The sequence below is a fragment of the Jaculus jaculus genome, chromosome X (genome assembly GCF_020740685.1).
Source record: "Jaculus jaculus isolate mJacJac1 chromosome X, mJacJac1.mat.Y.cur, whole genome shotgun sequence".
Lineage (NCBI taxonomy): Eukaryota > Metazoa > Chordata > Mammalia > Rodentia > Dipodidae > Jaculus > Jaculus jaculus.
The window spans coordinates 66,105,959-66,126,952 of record NC_059125.1 but is presented as its reverse complement, the minus strand read 5'-3'; the positions used below and the strand labels follow the sequence as shown (position 1 = coordinate 66,126,952).

The 20,994-nt window shown below is 39.3% G+C and overlaps 1 protein-coding gene across 3 annotated transcripts in view; it reads right to left on the bottom strand.

Moving 5' to 3' along the window:
* Nucleotides 1-19,176, bottom strand: part of Chic1 (cysteine rich hydrophobic domain 1) — a 62,484-nt gene extending 43,308 nt beyond the window's left edge. For all 3 annotated transcript variants that reach the window (XM_045140698.1, XM_045140699.1, XM_004660926.2), the window contains exons 1-2: nt 18,800-19,176; nt 5,749-5,803 (exon numbers count right to left, since the gene is read on the bottom strand). In XM_045140698.1, the coding sequence (XP_044996633.1) occupies nt 5,749-5,803; nt 18,800-19,077 (333 nt within the window). In that variant the 5' untranslated portion in view covers nt 19,078-19,176. The remainder of the gene's footprint in view (nt 1-5,748; nt 5,804-18,799) is intronic.
* Between the last annotated feature and the right edge of the window lie 1,818 nt (nt 19,177-20,994).

The following is a 20,994-nucleotide window of genomic DNA, read 5'->3' as shown; positions in this document are numbered from 1 at the left end:
ACTGCTGATTTTGTTTACCTCAAGTTAGCATAAGAGCTACTTAGAATCTCATTCATGCCACAAGCCTGATTTTATAAAGGGTATTTTTTTCTACGTTAGGTACATTTATTCATGTTTAAATAGCTTTATATATGAGCTAAGTCTGGAAATTCAGATTTTTCTATTTTACTTTTCTTTTATATAAGGCCTCCAGTTATTAGAAGTGGGATGACAACTCACCTATACAAATGAAATAATACATATTGGAGAAAAAAACCTCCCATTAAAGAAAAAAAATAAATAAACCTCGTTCTATCCATGTTATAAACATGTGGTCTTTAAAAATCAGCTTTTCAGGGATTTGAGGCTAAGCTCAGTGGTAAAACACATGCTTAGCATGAGCAAGGCCCTGGGTTTGAACCCAAGAAACAAAACAAATGAACAAAACAATAAATAAAATCAGACCTTCAGAATTCTTTGTACTCTTTGGAGAATTTTTCTCATTACCAAATACACAGTGAAGAAAACATTTATGCTTTCATCAATACATAGGAAAATTTGTACATTACAAATAATGCACATTTAAATTCATATCCAATGTCATTATAATATACAATACCAAAATGGTCACCTATAAAGAATGGATGTTTGCCGGGCGTGGTGGCGCACGCCTTTAATCCCAGCACTCAGGAGGCAGAGGTGGGAGGATTGCCATGAGTTCGAGGCCCCCTGAGACTCCATAGTGAATTCCAGGTCAGCCTGGGCTACAGTGAGACCCTACCTCGAAAAACCAAAAAAAAAAAAAAAGAATGGATGTTTTAGCCAGGCATGGTGACTCAAACCTGCAATCCTAGCAGTTGGGAGGTGAAACAGGAGTACTGCCATGAGCTTGAGGCCAGCCTAGGCTACATACTGTATTCCCAGCCAGACTGAAATACATAGACATACGCTGTGGAGGGCGGGAGGATGAAAGCAGGGTAGAGTCAGGGAGATGGACAGAGGAGGGGAAAGGGGAAAATCCCAAACATGTGTTAATAAAATATTAAAAATTAATAAAAATATTAATAAAATAAAAGTAATTTCTAACTGGGCATAGTGGCATATGCCTTTAATCCCAGGGCTCAGGAAGCTGAGGTAGGTAGATTGTTGTCAGTAGGACGACAGCCTGGGGCTACAGAGTGAGTTCCAAGTCAGCCTGGGCTAGAGTAAGACCCTACCTTGAAAAAAACAAAAAAGTTTTAAAAAGAAGACATTTCTATAAGTCAATCCATTGACTCATGATGTACTTCAGATAAAAAAATAACTAAACAGGACTGGAGAAATGGCTTAGCGGTTAAGGCACTTGCTGGCAAAGCCAAAGGACCTAGGTTTGATTCTCTGGGACCCACATTAAGCCAGATGTGCTAAGTGTCTCATGTGCTTGGAGTTTCTTTGCAGAGGTTGGAAGCCCTGGCATGCTCGTTCTCTCTCTATCTGCCTCTCTCTCAAATAAATAAATAAATATATTAAAAATAACTAAAGAAATAAGATATCCAATTTACGCTGGTGAACCATATGTACTTAATTAGGTTAGGGTGGGGGTGGTTTGTTTCCAGAGAAACTAGAAAGAAAATGTGTCCAAATTCAAAATGGCAGCTCTGGCAGCAACATGGGGGGTGGGAGCAGCTGTCAAAAGAAAAATGAAGGGCTGGAGAGATGGCTTAGCGGTTAAGCGCTTGCCTGTGAAGCCTAAGGACCCCGGTTCGAGGCTCGGTTCCCCAGGTCCCACGTTAGCCAGATGCACAAGGGGGCGCACGCGTCTGGAGTTCGTTTGCAGTGGCTGGAAGCCCTGGCGCGCCCATTCTCTCTCTTTCCCTCTATGTGTCTTTCTCTCTATGTCTGTCGCTCTCAAATAAATAAATAAAAAATGAACCAAAAAACTTAAAAAAAAAAAGAAAAATGAAGAAGAGGAGGAGGAATGGATGTCTTTACAAACAACTCCTATCCAGATCCTTTAGGTTGTCAAGATATACCCAAACCAGCTTACTATTCTTTCTACTGTTGATTCAAAACTTATAGTATCTTTTAGGTGAGTGGGAGCTGTAATTCCAGAAAGCTTGGAAAGTAGTGTGTAAAAAGATATTCTAAAGGATACTAAAGCACACAAATCTGACCAATTTCAAAAAGTGGATAATACTTATTCCTGGGAACTGTATTCACTGACATTTTTTATATTATTTGTTTTCTAGAATTTACTGCACCTGGAATTCAAATGTGTATAAAAAAACCCCAAAATCTAAGGCAATATTAAAGCTGGATGTAACTTCCCAGACAACACATGCAATAACATAAAGGGAAACAAAACAAATAAACTTTCTACTAGAGATGTTTTAAGTTATATTCTCTTTAATTTTAGCACTTAGGTTACCATGTTCTTACCAATATGCCATTATTCAAGAGATACTTCCATGGTTTCTTTATTGGAAGAAAACTTTCAGGATTAATTTATATAAGATAAGTCTAAATCTAAGCATGATAAGTAGTCCAAATAGTCAAAATAGGAAGGCATAATTTAATAGAGACTAAGGCCAAAGAGTCACACCAAATGGTTTTTTTGTGTGTGTGTGCTAAAAAGTTAAACTAGCTAGGCATGGTGGCTCATGCCTATAATCCTAGCTTTTGGGAGGCTGAGGTAGGAAGATCACCATGAATGACCACATGCTTTCAAATATTAACTTTTCCAGGGACAATGATTTTATTTTATGGAAGGCTTTGTTATTGTATGTCAGCAGAGAGAGAAAAGGCCAACAGTTAATAGGACAAATTAGTTGTGGATCAAGAGAATACATTTAATACTCAGATAAAGAAAAGTGGCAAAAGCAACTAAAACCAGAAAGCCAGTGAGAAAAGTAAAAAACAATTAGGGTGAAACTGGAATATACTGGGAATCATACTTAACAATAATGGAAGTAACAACAGGAAGTGAATAAGTACCCAAGGATATTGTAAGACTTGCAAGTGTGCTCTTTCATTTGATCCTTTAAACAAGACGCAAGGTAACACACATCATTATTTTTTATACAGGAACCAAGGCTCAGAAGTGGCTTTCCCAAGGCCTTATCTCACTGAGTGACAGAACTTTGATTGCCACCCATACCATACTAGAGAGCTTGGCTACTCTATTCCATCAAGGTGGTCTCCATTTTTTCAGGGTGGGGGGAAATGAGGGTTAAATTAAACAGAATTTCTTATGATCTTAGGCGTACCTCTTAAAAAAATAAATCTGCTCATTTTTTGCAAGCCCCTACTGTAGTGGCAGAGGAAGGGGGTTGGAATTAAGTTAAAAGTGAGGAAAGTTAACAGCTGGAAAATATATCATTACAAAAGGAGCTAATATCAATAGAAGCATCTTATTTCATTCTCAGAGTTTAGAATGAGAACAAATGAAAAGTAAATTAAGATTCAAAACACTATCAAAAAATCCAAAATCGCCAGGCATGGTGGCACATGCCTTTAACCCCAGCAGCACTTGGGAGGCAGAGGTAGGAGGATCACTGAGTTTGAGGCCAGCCTGAAAGTACATATTGAATTCCAGGTCAGCCTGTGCTAGACTCTACCTCAAAACACAAACAATCCCAAATCAAAACAATACTAAAAAATATCAAGAGAACAGTTTCATCCTAACCTTTATTTACCTCTATCATTTCATTTTCCTTTTCCAATCAAAGGTAGTAACTTGTATCAGTTTCATTTTTATCTAAAATGCATTTATGCGAAATACAATGATTAATGTGCTTACCTTTACCTTTTTTTAAAAAAAACTTTTATTTTTTTTTGAGAGAGAGAGAAAGAGGCAGAGAGAGAGGGAGAGAGAATGGGCGCACCAGGGCCTCCACCCACTGTAAACAAACTCCAGATACATGTACCACCTGGCACATCTGGCTTATGTGAGTCCTGGGGAATAGAACTGAGGTCCGTTGGCTTTGCAGGCAAGTGCCTTAACTGCTAAGCCATCTCTCCAGTCCTACATATTTTCACCTTTTTTGCATATGTATGTCAAATGAGTGTGTGTGTCCATACATTAGTGTGAGCACACATGTGTATGTGTATGTTGGGGCATGTAGGCCAGAGATTGGCATTAGGTGTCTTCCTTAATCACACTCCACCTTATTTACTGAGATGGAGTCTCTCCCATGAATCCAGAGCTTGCTGGTTAGGCTAGCCAGCTTGCCTGAAGATTCTGTCTCCACCTCCTGTGTGCTGGGATTACAGGACCATGCCACCATGCCTGCTTTTATGTGGGTACTGATGATCTGAACTCAGTTCCTCATGCTCACATAGCAAGCACTTTATCCACTAAGCCATTTCCCAAGTCCCTCGTTTCCAATTTATACTTTGTAAACTGATTTGCATTTTGTTTTTCTTAATAACAATATGAGAAATATCAATGCTGAAAAGTCCTTTGGAGAACAGAATAATTTAAAACACAACCAAAACCTAAACCAAATCTAGTACTCAAATTGAATAGAATAAATTCAATTACAGGCTCCAAAATATAAAATGTTAAACTTCTTTTAACCTCAGATCATCTCTTCAGTGACCTAAGCCTTCAGCTATTGGTCATTTGAAAATGATTATTTTGTTCCTTCCCTCTTTCCCTTGCTTCCTCCCTTCCTACCAACCTCCCTTTCTTCATTGATTTTTTTTGTTTTGTTTTGTTTTTCAAGGTAGGGTCTCATTCTGGTCCAGGCAGACCTGGAATTAACTATGCAGTCTCAGGGTGGCCTTGAACTCATGGCGATCCTCCTATCTCTGCCACCTGAGTGCTGGGATTAAAGGCATTCGCCACCACACTCGGCTTCATTAATTTTTTTTTTTTAAGATAGGGTCTCATGTAGCCCAGGCTAGCCTTGAACTCTTTATGTGAATGGGACTGGCCTTGAACTCCCAACCCTCCTGTCCCTACGTCCCAAGAGCTGGGATTATAGGCCTGTACCATTATGCCTGCCTGAAACTTAGCATTTCTATAAGAGGATTTTCCAAATACAGTTTGGCATTAAAATTGTATACATTTAAGGTATACAATACAATCTTTTAAAAGACAGGTTCTTACTACGTAGACCAAGCTGGCTTGGAACTCATTAACCTCCTGCCTCAGCCTCCTGAGTGCTAGAGCTGGGCTTAAAGGTCTGCACCACTATACCATCTTAACATGATACTCTAATATATATATACATAATGACCTATCTATCTCCTTACATCGTTTTTTCTTTTGTGCTAAGATAACCTGAAATCTGTTCACTGAGAAATTTTTCAGCATATAATATGATATGATTCATTGTTGTGAGGCCAGTTTTGGGGAAAAAACTGATTTAAATGTCAGAAAAATGTCTAACCAAAATTGTGATACTTTTTAGTTCTAAAAAATCATGCTTCTTTTTTCTTAATACTTTAAAAACAATAGATAATACAGTAGAAAAAAGTAACTTCAGTAACAATGCATAGAAATCATTGACCTAAATGAAGAAAATTATAGTTGTGTCTGTTGAGATAAAAAGGCAAATCTGGAAAACCTGAACAATAGCCAGTATTAATAAACAACAGACAAAATAACTGGTCAGAGACTGGTAGTCATGGAAACACCTTACAGTTACTCTGCACACAGCTTCCAAGTACGGAGGCCGATTATTTGCCTTCATTATCAGTGAGTCAAAGCATCTGTCATAACATTGAATAAGCCATGAAACAGTGCATTAGAAGTGAAGAATTCAAATCAACATTTTCACTTACCTTCCCTGTTAGAACTGAGGGAAATTCAGTATCAAACTTGTTGTTTAATCCAAACCTTAAAAACAAAGACAGAACAAAATATATTCTAGTCAGTATATTTAACCCTTTCTTTTTCTTAAGAATAGTTACAAGCCCATAGAGTTTTCTTTTGGTCTTCTGATTTAAAACTGTGCTACAGGGCTGGAGAGATGGCTTTGCGGTTAAAGGAATTTGCCTGCAAAGTCTAAGGACCCAGGTTTAATACTCCAGGACCAACGTAAGCCAGATGCACAAGGGGGTGCATGTGTCTAGAGTTTGTCTGCAGTGGCTAGAAGACCTGGCACACCCATTCTCTCTATCTGCCTTTTTCTCTCCTTCTCTCTCCAAATAAATAAAAATTTTAAAAACCTGTGACACATATTCAATTCTTTATGATTTATATACCAGTTAAAAGCTAAACTTTGGCTGGAGAGATGACCTAGCAGTTAAGGCACTTGCCCAAGAAGCCAAAGGACCCAGGTTTGATTCCCCAGTATCCTCATAAGCCAGGTGCACAAGACGGTGCATGCATCTGGAGGTCATTTGCAGTAGCTAGAAGCCTTGGTGTGCCCAGTCTCTATCTGCCTCTTTCTTTCTCTTAAATAAATAATAAATATTTTTATTTTATTTTATTTTTTTCCTTTTTTTTGGAGGTAGGGTCTCACTCTGGCTCAAGCTGACCTGGAATTCACTATGTATTCTCAGGGTAGCCTCGAACTCATAGTGATCCTCCTACCTCTGCCTCCTGAGTGCTGGGATTAAAGGCGTGCACCATCACACCTGGTTTATTTTTTCTTTTATTTATTTTTATTTAAGACAGAGAAAGAGGGAGAGAGAAAGAGAGAGAATGGGCACACCTCTAGCCACTGCAAATGAACTCAAGATGCATGCGCCACCTTATGCATCTGGCTTACATGGGAGCTGGAGAATTGAACCTGGGTCCTTAGGCTTCTCAGGCAAGTGCCTTAACCATCTCTCTAGCCCATTAATTTTTTTTATTAATTTGTAAGATATTTTTTAAAGCTAATTGTAATTTTAAAAACTAGATACAGACGTCCTAAAAATTGGGCAAGTGAGATGGGTCAGAGTTTAAAAGCACGTGCTTGCAAAGCCTAATGGCTTGGGTTTGATTCCCAAGTACCCACGTAAATTTAAAAAAGAATTTTTAAAAATTTCTAAAAATAACATTAGATTTTAAAACACTGAATAGGGCTGGAGATATGGCTTAGCAGTTAAGGTACCTGTCTGCAAAGCCTAAGGACCCAGGTTCGATCCCCCAGGACCCGTGTAAGTCAGATACACAAGGTGGCACATATGTCTGGAGTTCACTTGCAGGGTCTTAGAGGTCCAAGCATGCCCATTCATTCTCATTACCCTCTTTTTCTCTCCCCTCTCTCTCAAATAAATAAATTAAAATAAAATATTTTTAAAACTCTGAATAAAAATTTAAGTTTGTAGAAAATAAATCTTTTTTAAAATATTTTATTTATTTTTCTGTTATTGACAACTCCCATAATTATAGACAATAAACCATGACAATTCCCTCCCTCTACTTTCCCTTCACAATTGTACTCTCCATCATATCCCCTCCCTCTCTCAGTCTTTTATTTTGAAGTCATCATCGAGAAAATAAATCTTTGACTATTAATACAAATTAATAGTAAAAGAAACTTAAGAAAAGCAAAGGTTAAAGTGGGATTCTGACTGAATCTGTAATATGGGTGTGGTGGTTTGAATAGATGGCCCCAATATAATCAGTTTTTTAATTTGTTTGTAGTTTGCATTTACAGCCATCTGGCAGGAGGCAGTGTCACTGGGTGGATCTTAAAGTGTGGTGATGGGTTCGAGATTTCAATCTAAAGATAAGCAAAGTGTGCTAGCTGGAGTTCCTGTGGTGCTGTGTGGCTTTTGGCTTTTGCTTCTCTGTGTTTGGTCCTGTGAAAGCAGGCCAGCTTTTTCTGACATTACGGACTTCCCCTGGATCTGCAAGCTTCAATAAATGTCCCTTCCTCCATAATTGTGCCTGGTCTGGAAGTTCATCTCAGTGAACCTGAAGCTGTCTACTACCATGGGATTAAAAATTAATAAATTTGAGCCATGCATGGTGGAGCACGCCTTTAATCCCAGCACTCGAGAGGCAGAGTTAGGAGGATCACCGTGAGTTTGAGGCCAGCCTGAGACTGCATGGTGAATTCCAGGTCAGCCTAAAGTGAAAACTCTACATCCAAAAACAAAGCAAAACAAAAAATTAATAAATTGGAGCCAGGCATGGTGGCACATGCTTTTAATCTCAGCAATTGGGAGGCAGAAGTAGGAGGATCGTCATGAGTTCAAGGCCACCCTGAGACTACATAGAGAATTCCAGATTATCCTGGGCTAGAGCAAGACCCTACCTCAAAAAAAAAAAAAAAAAGAAATAAAAAAAAATAAATTTGAGAAACATTTTATAATACAACTTGGAATGTCATAATTATCGACTGTTTCTGTTAAAATTCACTTCAGTTTATAATTGTTGGATCTGGATGGTGGGTATTAATATGGAGAATGAATTTTACTGTTCTTTCTAGTTTTGTGTATGTATGAAAATGTTACTTAAAAGTACCCCTGTCCCATTAATATGGCCTTAAGAACTATAGAGTTTGAGAATTTGTGACACTACTTTTCAGATAATCAAAGTTTGATCTTTGTGAATAACTTTCATGTGCTCAATTCTTATAAGAGATTCTACTCTCTAAGGCTTTCTCTACTAGTATGTTCACTGTAATCTGTAATAAGTAAAAATGAATTTTATAAGCCTTTGCTCACCTACTTTTTGATTTCATAAGAGATAACATGCTCTAGTCTCTCGTCTCTCAGTGTCCTCCGAAAATTTCCTTTTAAATATCTTGTCACAAAAAAGTAAGACATCAAATGAAACATCTAAACCAGGCATGGTGGCACATGCCTTTAATCCCAGCACTCAGGAGGCAGAGGTAGGTGGATCACCGTAAATTCGATACCTCCGTGAGACAATATGGTGAATTCCAAGTTAGCCTGGACTAGACTGAGACCCTACCTTGGAAAACAAAAAAAAGAAAAAAAAATTAAATGAAATGTCTAACATTGTGTAATCATTTCTTAAAAATTAGCTTTCCATTTCAAATTCACATTCTTTGCCATATTAATTTCTTCCTCTGACCTATACCTAAGTAACATTAGAGCACACTTGCTCTATATTTTGCATTTTCCTTAAAACCAGTAGGTCCCTAATCCTATCATTTGTTCTTTTGAAATCATTCTCATGATTCTCTCCTTTCTATTTGCACTGCCATTTTGATTCCTGTTTTTGCTCATGTGGTTTGCTTGCATCCTCTCCCAAGTTGAAATCCCACATGGCTTTCAACATTCAAGTCAAGTTCCAACCACATGGCAGTGCCTTGAGTGTACAAGCCATCATGGATTCCCTTTCTATGAAATGTCACAGCCACTTCTAATCTGTAAGATATAACTAAACAATTAATAAATAGTCTTATTCTTTACCGTTCCATATCAGTATCTTTTTTTTGCATGGGCACGTGTGTGTGGTGTGCAAGTGTGGGGCGCACGTGTGTGCACATGCATGTAAAGGCCAGAGTGAAATGTTGGGTGTCTTCCTCAATTGCTCTTCACCTATCTTTTTGTGATAGGGTCTCTGAGCTTACAGCTCACCTGTTCAGCTAGACTAGTTATTCAGCAAGCCCTAGGGACCCTCCTGTTTCCACCTCCCAAGCACAGAGTTTACAGGTGCTCACTGATGTCCCGTCCCTACAGGTCCTCATATTTGCACAGCAAGGTCTTTGTTGACTGAGCCCTCTACCCAGTCTCCATATCAGTAACTTAAAAGGCATTTTTATTTTCTCTGTAGTTTTTATAATGGCCCCAGTTCTCAAGCTCTCAAATATATATATAATGTATTAACATTACTAAATTTTTAGCATAAAATGGATTTTCTTTCTTAGCACAAAATAGATTTCTTCTAAAATATAAAAAGTATTAGAAGTAAAGAAAGTATCATCATACTTCTTAAAATATTCCCCTCTGCCCTACATATAAACACTTCTCAATATCTATGGAAGATTTATTCCAGGCTCCACTTTGGGTATCAACATCCTTGGATGCTCAGGTCCCTTATATTAAAATAGCATAACATTTGCACATGACCTGTGTACATCTTCCTGTATATTTCAACTTTTTGTTTATTTTTATTTATTTATTTGAGTGACAGACAGACACAGAGAGAAAGAGGCAGATAGATAGAGAATGGGCATGCCAGGGCCTTCAGCCAATGCAAACAAACTCCAGATGCATGCACCACCCTGTGCATCTGGCTTATGTGGGTCCTGGGGTATTGAGCCTTGAACCAGGGTTCTTGGGCTTCACAGGCAAGCATTGAACTGCTAAGCCATCTCTCCAGACCCTTCCTGTATATTTTAATTTTTCTTGCTTATTTTTATTTATTTATGTGGGAGTGATGGACAGACAGACAGACAAAGAGGTAGAGAGAGAGAGAGAGAAAATGGGCGCATAAGGGCCTCCAGCCACTGCAAAATGAACTCCAGACACATGCGCCATCTTGTGCATCTGGTTTACGTGGGTCTGGGGAATTGAGCCTCGAACCGGGGTCCTTAGGCTTCACAGGTAAGCTCTTAACTGCTAAGCCATCTCTCCAGCCCCTCTTCCTGTATATTTAAATCATTTCCAGATTACTTATAATAGCCAATAAAATATAAATGTTATTTAAATAGTTATACTATATTTTTAGGGAATAATGATTTTTCTTTGAGGAAGGGTGTCACTAGAGTCCAGGCTGGCCTCAAACTCATGGTGACCCTCCTACTTCAGCTTCCTGAGTACTGTAAACAAAGGTGTGCACAATCACACCTAGATTTTTTGAGATACTTTTAATCTGCTGTTGGTTGATTCTGTGAATGCAGAACCTGCAGCTATGGAAGGTCAACTGTATATCCATATCAAAATGTATAAAGAAGAAGCCAGGTAGGGTGGTACACACCTATAATCACAATATTTGGAGGTTGAGGCAGGACAAAAGTGACTTGAAGGCCAGCACTGACTACATAGTGAGCTCAAGGTCAGCCTGGAAACAAAGAAAACCTGTCTTCAAAGCTAACAGCAATAGCAAGCACAAAGAAAAGTGAGCCAGGCCTACTAATCTCCCATAATTTTGGCTAATAGGCAGTAGCTTTTTTATTATTACCTACCAGATACTTCTTTCTTAAATTTGCCTCTTGAAGACCTAGGTCAAAAAAATGAGTATTTCCTTCAAGTAACTTTGAGCCTAAGTTTCACTCAGTAGCTGCAAGGATAATGTTGAAATGGCTGCTGCTGAATAAACACCCTAGCTCTGTTTCATAAACAAACCATTAAATTAAGAACTATGAGTCCACAGAGGTTAGGCAAACTCATCTACTCATTACTCATCAGTGATACACATTAGCTAAGGTGTGGGGTTTTTTAGCATTAGACAAGCAGGCACTTGGGAACTGCCCATACTGTCACTTTATTGACTTTATTAAATATAGACTTTATTATGTGCTTGAAGTTAACACAGCTAGTGGTTGTCAAATATTAAATTTTCTTACTAGGTGTCTTCAATGTCTCCAAATTTAAATGTCTTGGAACAATTCTTTGGTACATAGGAAACTGAGGCAAAGAAGAATGTGTCATTTGGGTTTCTCTTCCCTTGTTTCTTATGCCCCTCATTTTTTATATTTTTTAAATTTTTTAATCATTTTATTTATTTATTTATTTCTTAGATACAGAGGGAGAGAGAATGGGCATGCCAGGGCCTCTATCTACTGCAAAGGAACTCCAGACACATGCGCCATGATGTGCATCTAGCTAAAGTGTGACCAGGAGAATTGAACCTGGGTCCTTAGGCTTCGCAATCAAGTGCCTTAACCACTAAGCCATCTCTCCAGCCCTTTTTGTTTTTAAAAAAGGCTGTACATCAGCCATTCAAACTCTTGCACAAATGAAAACCTATATGGTTAGGTTATTTAAGAAAACAATGTATAGCCTTGTGGTGGCACACGCCTTTAATCCCACCACTCTGGAAGTAGAGGGTAGGATGATCACCTTGAATTCAAGGCCAGCCTGGGTTGAAGAAAAAAGAAAACACTGTAGTCAAATTCTGCCAAGAAATACAGTTTTGATAAAAATGTGGTACTTAACAGTATTACTGATTCTGAAGCACACACATTAAAAGTGAAAATTTTGCCATATAGCACAAAGAGAGTTTCAAATATTCTAATTAGATTTCTTTAACCTTTTATATGGATATAATCATGTCTAACCACAATGCACAATGACAAAACACCATACTCATACTCATAAAGCCTAAATCTTTATAAAATACTCACCTCCCCCCCCCAATTTGGATTTGGATTTGGCACCTTGATTATGTTAAATCCTCTACCACTGTGCTATTCACCTTATATAAGCACAGATTAACAATGCATCACCGGGATTCCTTAAAGACAGCTAACAGAAAAGGCATGCCATTGTCTAATTTGAGAAGTATCAGTATTTGTACTACTCTGTGTTTGCCTTTTTCAGTTTTATATCTAATAATCTCAGCTTTTTTTTTTTTTTTTTGAGGTAGGGTCTCCTCTAGCCCAGGCTGACCTGGAATTCACTAAGGACTCTCAGGTTGGCCTTGAACTCATGGTGATCCTCCTACCTCTGCCTCCCGAGTGCTGGGATTAAAGGCATGCACCACCATGCCCAGCTAATAAAAAATATTTTTTGAATGAATAAATAAATAAAAATTTTAAAAAGAAACATTTTTTGTGTTTCTGTTCTGTCAGGATCTGAAACCAATCCCTGGAGCATACTGAGGGACTGCTGTGTATTACAGATTCTACAGCCAGCCATGTTTATATTTTATTTACTTATTTTCGGAGAGAGAAAGAGAGAGGTGCATGGAGCCCATTATGCCTCTGGCTTTATGTGGGTACTGGGGCATCGAACATGGGTCATTCGGCATCACAGGTAAGCACCTTAATCAATGAATCCTCTCTCCAGCTCTATAGTCAATCTTTATAGCTATTTTATGAGAATGCTACTGCATCCTTATTTCATAATAACCGTAGGGCTTAAAGAGGTTGCCTAAGACCACCAGCTGGTAGGTGGTACATCTCTTAACGGAACCCAAACCTCCTGTTCTTGACCGCTACGATCTTTTAAAGCAAGCACGTGGCCTTGCTGTCTGCCTGGAAAGCTCTGTGCGGAGGGCAGCCATTTGCTGGCAGAGGTCCTGGGTGTGAGCGGCACTGGGGGTGAAGCCACGGTGGACTCCCAGTCAGGGGTCTCTGTAGCCAGAGGGCGGTGTTGTCAAGAGTCAATGGAGAGACTGGGTGAGCAAGGCAAAGGAAGGACCCACGGGCCAGGTGGGGACAATGGCGGCATCTGGTTCAGGCAGGTGACTGACTCTCAAGGTACTGACTGTCACACAGGTCAGAGGTCTGGCTGAACCTCATGATGGTTCGCTTTATTTTCGTCTGCTTCTTTGAGACAGGGTATTATTAAGTAGTCCAGGCTGGGGCTGGAGAGATGGCTTAGCGGTTAAGAGCTTGCCTGTGAAGCCTAAGGACCCCAGTTCGAGGCTCGGTTCCCCAGGTCCCACGTTAGCCAGACGCACAAGGGGGCGCACGCGTCTGGAGTTCGTTTGCAGAGGCTGGAAGCCCTGGCGCGCCCATTCTCTCTCTCTCCCTCTATCTGTCTTTCTCTCTGTCTGTCGCTCATAAATAAAAAAATTAAAAAAAAAAAAAGTAGTCCAGGCTGTACTTACCCCCCTCCTGTCTTCTGAGTGCTGAAATTATAGGTATGTGCGGTCACACCAAGTGCAGCCATTTTCTGTAGCAGTTCCCTTCTCATGACTGGAACCAGACACCTGACCAGAAGCAGGTCATGGAAGGAAAGGTTTTGTTTGCTTGGTTTTTTTTTTATTATTTTTTTATTTTGTTTGTTTCTTTTGTTTTTCTTTTTTTTAATTTTTATTAGCATTTTCCATGATTATAAAAAAAATCCCATGTTAATTCCCTCCCTCCCCCCTCACACTTTCCCCTAATAAAAATATTTTTGAAAAAAAAGAGCCGGGCATGGGCGTGGTTAAAAAGATTTTGAAAAAGAAAAGAACAAGGTGTGGTGGTGCATGGGACATGATGGCGCTCGCCTTTAATCCCAGCACTGGGGATGCAGAGGTAGGAGGATTTCCGTAAACTCAAGACCACCTTGTGAGTCCTTAGTAAATTCCAGGTCAGCTTGGGCTACAGCCAGACCCTACCTCAAAAAAAAAAAAAAAAAAAAAAAGGAAAAGAAAAAGAAAAGATAAGAAAAAGAAACTTAGATGGAATATCACTCAAACATACAGTATTTCTGAAACATTTAACACTTCCTGGAGACATTTCATTATTTTGCTTCTACAACCTCAAACTTGTGGGAGTTAATGTAGTCCTATTTTTAAATCTGAAGAAGTAGCCCCAAATATCCATTTATGATCATAATTTCAGAATCAGAATTATAATTAGTATGGTTAGTTCATTCTGCTTCTTATGAAATTATAATCAACTGCAATGTTAAAGGATTAATATTTTGTTAAAACAACTGGAAAGTCAAATTATTAAGTAGCGTGGAGTACTCTGACATGGAGGAGCCAGCTTGACAAAACTTTACAGAGGCAAGGTGATGCCTTAAATCCCACCACTAGGACAGTGATATTATAATACCCATAAATATAAGAATAGCAGGGTATGGTGGCGCACGCCTTTAATCCCAGCACTCGGGAGGCAGAGGTAGGAGGATTGCCATGAGTTCAAGGCCACCCTGAGATGACAGAGTTAATTCCAGGTCAGCCTGGACCAGAGTGAGACCCTACCTCGAAAAACCAAAAAAAAAAAAATTAAAAAAAATAAACTTGTGAGCATGAGGGTTTTTTTTTTTTTTTTTGGTGGTACTAGGAATTGAACCCAGGGTCTCACACATGCTAGGCTCTACCATGAAGCTACATCTTCAGCCCCAATCGTGTTAAACATGACTGAAGCCAGACTTTCTGCAGTTGAAGTAGAATACAGAGTAGAGGAAATAAATATGGTGAATCATGTACTTTTAAGAAATCTAGAGAAGAAAGAGGGATTAGACATTAGAAAAGGGAATATACCATATGGCTTTTGTCTCATTTTGCCTTTTTAAGAGTTAGTTGGGGGCTGGAAAGACGGCTTAGTGGTTAATTGCTTGTCCATGAAGCCAATGGACTCAAGCTCGATTCCCTAGTACCCATGTAAGCCAGATGCACAAGGGGGTAAATGCATCTGGAGTTTGTTTGCAGAGGCTAGAGGCCCTGGCACACCTATTCTCTGTCTATCTTTTCTCTCTCTGCTCGCAAATGAATAAAATAAAACATTCAAAAATAAAAAGAATTAGTGGGATTGAACATAATTGCAGGATAAACTAGCAGAGAGCTATGGACAGGTAATACTGGAGCCAAGGGCTGCTTGATGGAACAAGATCTGGGAGGAGGCTGGAAAAGGGGTATGGAAAGCACAAGAAAAGGGATGAGCTTTGGATAAGGGAAGGGACTCCTTGACCTCAGGGGTTGGAGAAACTCAGATCTAATTAAGATCCAGTGCAAGTTTGTAGCAGGAAAGTGACATGATTAAATGGAGTTTTAAGAAAATTGCTTTGGCACAAGCATGCAGGATAAAGTGGGGAGAGGTAACAGACTGTGGCAATAATTTAAGGAAATGATGGCAACACAAACGAGAATGGTGCCAAATAGGAATGGAGAAAATGAAAATCTAAGAGATACTTCCAAATTTATGATGACATAATTCTGGGAAAGACTGACATAGGGCAAGTCAAGGAGAAGGAAGAGTCTAAATGATCCAAAGATTTAAATATTACCCTGGAAAATTATGAGGGTGGTATTAGAGTCAAAAATGAGACAACTAGAAAATCAATTTGGGGAGAAAAAATGTTGGGTTTAAGATATACTAAATCAGAATCATGTTAAACACACTTATCTCAAATTTCTATCTCTTACTCATGGTGAAAAGCTTCGAAATACCTTCCTCTGAGTTTTTGTTTTTTACATACACACTTAATAGTGATGGCTCTCAAATTTTAAATTTTGAAAAGAAACAAAGTCTACAGATAAAAACTTCACAGAAAATGGGGGAAAAAATCAGAGTGCAAAAGAATAAGGAATATTTCAAAATGACATGGCATAGGGCTGGGGTGCAGCTCATGGTAGAGCACTTGCTTGTTATGCCCAATGCCCTGGGTTTGAATCTCATCACTACAAAAAACAAAAACAGATAAGGTATATAGTTTAGAGAAACTTACATTCATATGATCAAATACAAAGATAGATAAGGCATATAGTTTAGAGCAACTTACATTCCTATGTAAGAAAAAAAATTAAACAGAATTTGATGTTTGAGATGTGTGAGGATAAGGTTATTTTTTAAGGGTTTGACTTCACATGATATAGGGAAAGCTTTATTATTACAGCTCATTTCTCAGATCCAGTAAGACTTTTTTGTGAGATGGGGTTTCAATCTCTAGTCCAGGCTTGTCTGGAACTCATTACGTGGCTTCCTGCCTCAGTTTCCTAAGTGATGAGATTACACAGGCATGAGTCACCATGAAATATTTCTAACATCAAATCTTTTATTTAGTATCAAATGCAGTTTCTAGGTGAAAGGGTATATGTCTTTAGTGATTTTAGTACTGGCTAATGCTTTTTAGATTTTGGCTTCAATCAACTAATATCAAGTTACTACCAGTACCATCCTTTTAGACTTCTAACTCTAGAAATTTTGAGCTAGAAGATTGGGGTGGGGAATTGCAATTACAAAAGGCTTGGCAAATATCAATGCTTTGTTTTTTTGTTTTTTTTTTAATTTTTATTTATTTATTTATTTGAGAGTGACAGACACAGAGAGAAAGACCGATAGAGGGAGAGAGAATGAGCACTCCAGGGCTTCCAGCGCCCCCTTGTGCATCTGGCTAACGTGGGACCTGGGGAACCGAGCCTTGAACCGGGGTCCTTAGGCTTCACAGGCAAGTGCTTAACCGCTAAGCAATCTCTCCAGCCCCAATGCTTTGTTTTTAATGAATAAAGCAAGTTGGTTACCATGGTTATGTGGAGAGTAGAATATAGCCACAAGTAACTTTTAGGGAACTTACATTAGGTTTCCTTGCTCCTACTCCACTGACTGAATCTTAGAAAGTAATGAGGGGGGAGGTTGGCATATCAAATTATGGATTGGAATCCTTTTCTGTTTGGTCATGTAAAATAATCAGTATAAAAAGAACTTTTAGTGCCAACACCACAATGAGTTTTAGTAACTGTCTCCCTAAGTGACAAAAGGAAAGCAAGTCAAATAGTACAGCAGGCTGGAATCTGAACATTGTCTTAAAATTGCCTAAACAAATAAGAGGTGGACAAGCCTCCCCAAATCTTGCTACAATTTCAAACTATTTGCTATACTATTTCCTGCCAAGTCTATCAAAGTGTATTATAATCAAAGTACTCAATATACTAAAACTGAAAACCTAACATGATGGAGGAGTTAGTACATACTATGAGATTTCATGTAAGAACTCAATTGAGTCAAAGCGACTGAGTCTCACCAAAATGAAAGATAGCATGACTTGATTAGAAACAACAGGCCTATTTTGAAAAAGCAGTAAAAGACAGGACAGTCAAAAAATGAATACAACATGATAATCAAACTTCCTAGTATTTACAATCCCAGCAAATACAAATGAAACAGTCCTCAAAGTTCAAAGATCATTTTTTTCTTTTCTTGCTTTGTAACTAAGATGTTATGAAGGCTTTTTCCTCAAATGCCATGCAATATTTCATTTCTTTTAAATTTTTAATTTTTTATTTATTTATTTGAGAGTGAAAGACACAGAGAGAAAGAGAGGTAGAGGGAGAGAGAGAGAATGGGCGCGCCAGGGCTTCCAGCCTCTGCAAACGAACTCCAGACACGTGTGCTCCCTTGTGCATCTGGCTAACGTGGGACCTGGGGAACCGAGCCTCGAACCGGGGTCCTTAGGCTTCACAGGCAAGCGCTTAACTGCTAAGCCATCTCTCCAGCCCTCATTTCTTTTAAACAAAGCCATTCTAGGTAAGTCTTAAATCATCTTCAGCTCCTGGGGGTCTAATTTACACACACACACACACACACACACACACACACACATTGTTTGTCTATTTAGTGTATGTGCACACAAAATTCCCTGGAGGCATCTTAATTAATTATCTTGGAACCAAAAGGGTTCAGAAGCCATCCATTCCAAATCCTTTATTTTACAGATAGAGAAACTAAGGCCCGGATATCAACTAACCAAGGTCATAGGACCAGTAATTAGCAAAACTGGGACTAGCAGCCAATCCATTGCTTCTTTCTTTCCATAGCTTTCTATCTAACAGAACCTCTAAGGATATGATATTTTAAGGACGTCAGAGTGAGTAGTGCTCGAAACAGAGAAAGGATGATTATTGCATTTATGCATATAAACATAGGAAGAACTGATAAATATGAGTAGACCGATTATTTATCTTATTCACAAAGTATATTACGTTTTTGTTTTGAAGAATCCAAGCCTAGTTCTTGCTACATGGCAGTGGCCATTTTCCAACAGAAACCAATCTTGCAGCCAAGAACCCTCTAGTTCATCCTGCAGTTTATAGACTATTTATTCACTTGCCGGCATACATACAAGGAAGGAGACTGACCCCCTACTCCAGTGCTTCTTGCTCTCAGCCCCCTAACTGAATCGCCCACACTCACTTTCCTCAGCGTCCATGCATCACGTGGTCCTTTATTCCTATTCATCTGCGATCTCTCCACTTAGACCACGCGTCCTTCCCTAACTGTATGTCTGTCGGCCCTCCCCCACTCTGCAGGCCTTTCGATCACCTTCTCATTTCTCTGTCGCCAAATCTCAGCCTTTACCCACACACCCCGGCCATGTCGCTTACACAGTGATGTGACCGGCGCCCCGCACCAATACCGGGTCCGGGGCATATCTTCGTAGATTCTCCTCGCTCACTACACGAGGCGGGGGCGAAATCTCCTCTTCCCCCTCGTCCTCTTCCTCCTCTTCCTCCTCCTCGTCGTCTTCCTCCTCTTCCTCGCCATCGTCGGGCCCAGATACAGACGACGAGGGCGACGAAGACGATGATGGCGATGGCGCTTCTTCTTCCTCCAGTTCCGAGATGGTGTCAAACTCAGCCATGTTAGGGAGTAGGATGCTCATCACGTGATCTCACGATCGCCGCCACCCTCAGAGAGAAGAATTTGAACCTGCGGAACTGCTGGAAGAGGAGGGAAATGAAGAGAAAATGGGGGGAGGAGGGACAGGACTTGAGGCGATGCGCCTGCGTGTTAGGCAGACGGAGGGGGTTGTTGGGGGAGGGGACCCGAGGGACCGCGGAGTAAATTCCGTGTACGCTTGCGCAGCTCCAAGGGGAGGGGTCCTTGGAGGTGAACTCCAGGGAGTTCTCGCGGTCCGCTCTTCGGGTTTTGCCGGTCAGACGTCAGTCACGCGTATACAAGGACGTAACTTCTTGATTTGTGCCTATTAATTAGTACCCCATGCAGGCACTCCAGGGAAAGTATATTCTGTAAAAGTGAACGTAGAACCTTGCCCAGAATATCTCCAGGCACACATATGTCAATCCCTTATGTTTGTTCAATATTAAAGTTTTAAGAGACTTTTGCATTAGAGCTTTGCTTTAATCCTGGGAGGTGGGCAAACATTTTTATTAACATATTAATGAAAAGGAAACTTCTATTCTTTCCCCATCCTATATGATACTTTGAGGACTTACTAAGTGTCAGGGACTGTGTTGTGTTATATGTATATCTCATTTAAATTCTCTACAGCCTTATGAGGGGTGTACCATAATGATCACATACACAAGGAAAATCTTAGATACAAACAGAATAGGCAATCTGTTCAAGGTCATGGAGCTACTAAATGGCTTTAAATCACGGAGTCTCTTCTGAGGCTATACTGCCTAAAGTTGTTTGGAAAGACTTTGCAAGTTGTTCTTTTTTAAAAATAGTTTATTTTTATTTATTTATTTGAGAGAGAGGAAGAGACATCAAGAAAGAGAGATAGAGAATGGGCACGCCAGGGCCTCCGGCCACTGCAAACAAACTCCAGATGTGTGCACCCACTTGTGCATTTGACTAACATGGGTCCTAGAGAATTGAACCTGGGTCCTTTGGCTTTTCAAGCAAGTGCCTTAACTGCTGAGCCATCTCTCCAACCCAGTTCCCCCTTTTTTAAAAAAAAAAATCTATTTAAGAGAGAGAGACAAAGAAGCAGATACACACACACATATATACATACATATATACACACACATATATACATATACATGTGTATGTATGTATATATATATATATATATATATATATATATATATATATATATATGCAGAGAGAGAGAGAGAATGGGCACACCAGGGTCTCTAGCCACTGCAGCTGAACAGAAGAACTCCAGATGCATGCACCACCTTGTGCATCTGGCTTATGTGGGTCCTGGGGAATCAGGCCTTGAACCATTATATCTCTTTTATAGATGAAAAATGGAATGTCAGGAAGTTGAAGTAATCTATTCAAGTCTATAGTGACATTTTGCCCAAGTTTTTCAATTTCAAATGTTCTATTTATCCACACCATTAAAATACAGAGATCATGTATTTTGATTTGTCAAGTAAAGTGCCAAACTGGCTCATACTTGGCAGAAGCACAAAAATCTAGGTCATTAAGATAGTGAAGTCACACAGCTTCTACATAACAACAAATACTGTAATCCAAGTATTCTAATACCAGCGTCTCTGCTCTTTCTGTTCCGCTAAAGCTTCCTTCTGTTAGTGTGACTGGGAACACATTTGAATTTAAGATGAGCAGTACCTTAGCAAAATAACAGTGTAAAAATATTTAGGATGCGTGAAGGAAGAAATTAGTTCTATGAGAGGAATGAATCAAATTAAGGGGTTCTTGAGATTAATGCAAAAGTTTGTTAATCACATGAAATAGCTTGATTATTTTGGAACTTTAAAAATAACTTATAACTACCTATAATCTATGAATGTAGCTTTTTGTGCTATAAAGAACTATATTTATTGGCCAGATATTATAATAGGAGTTTGAATCATAAGAT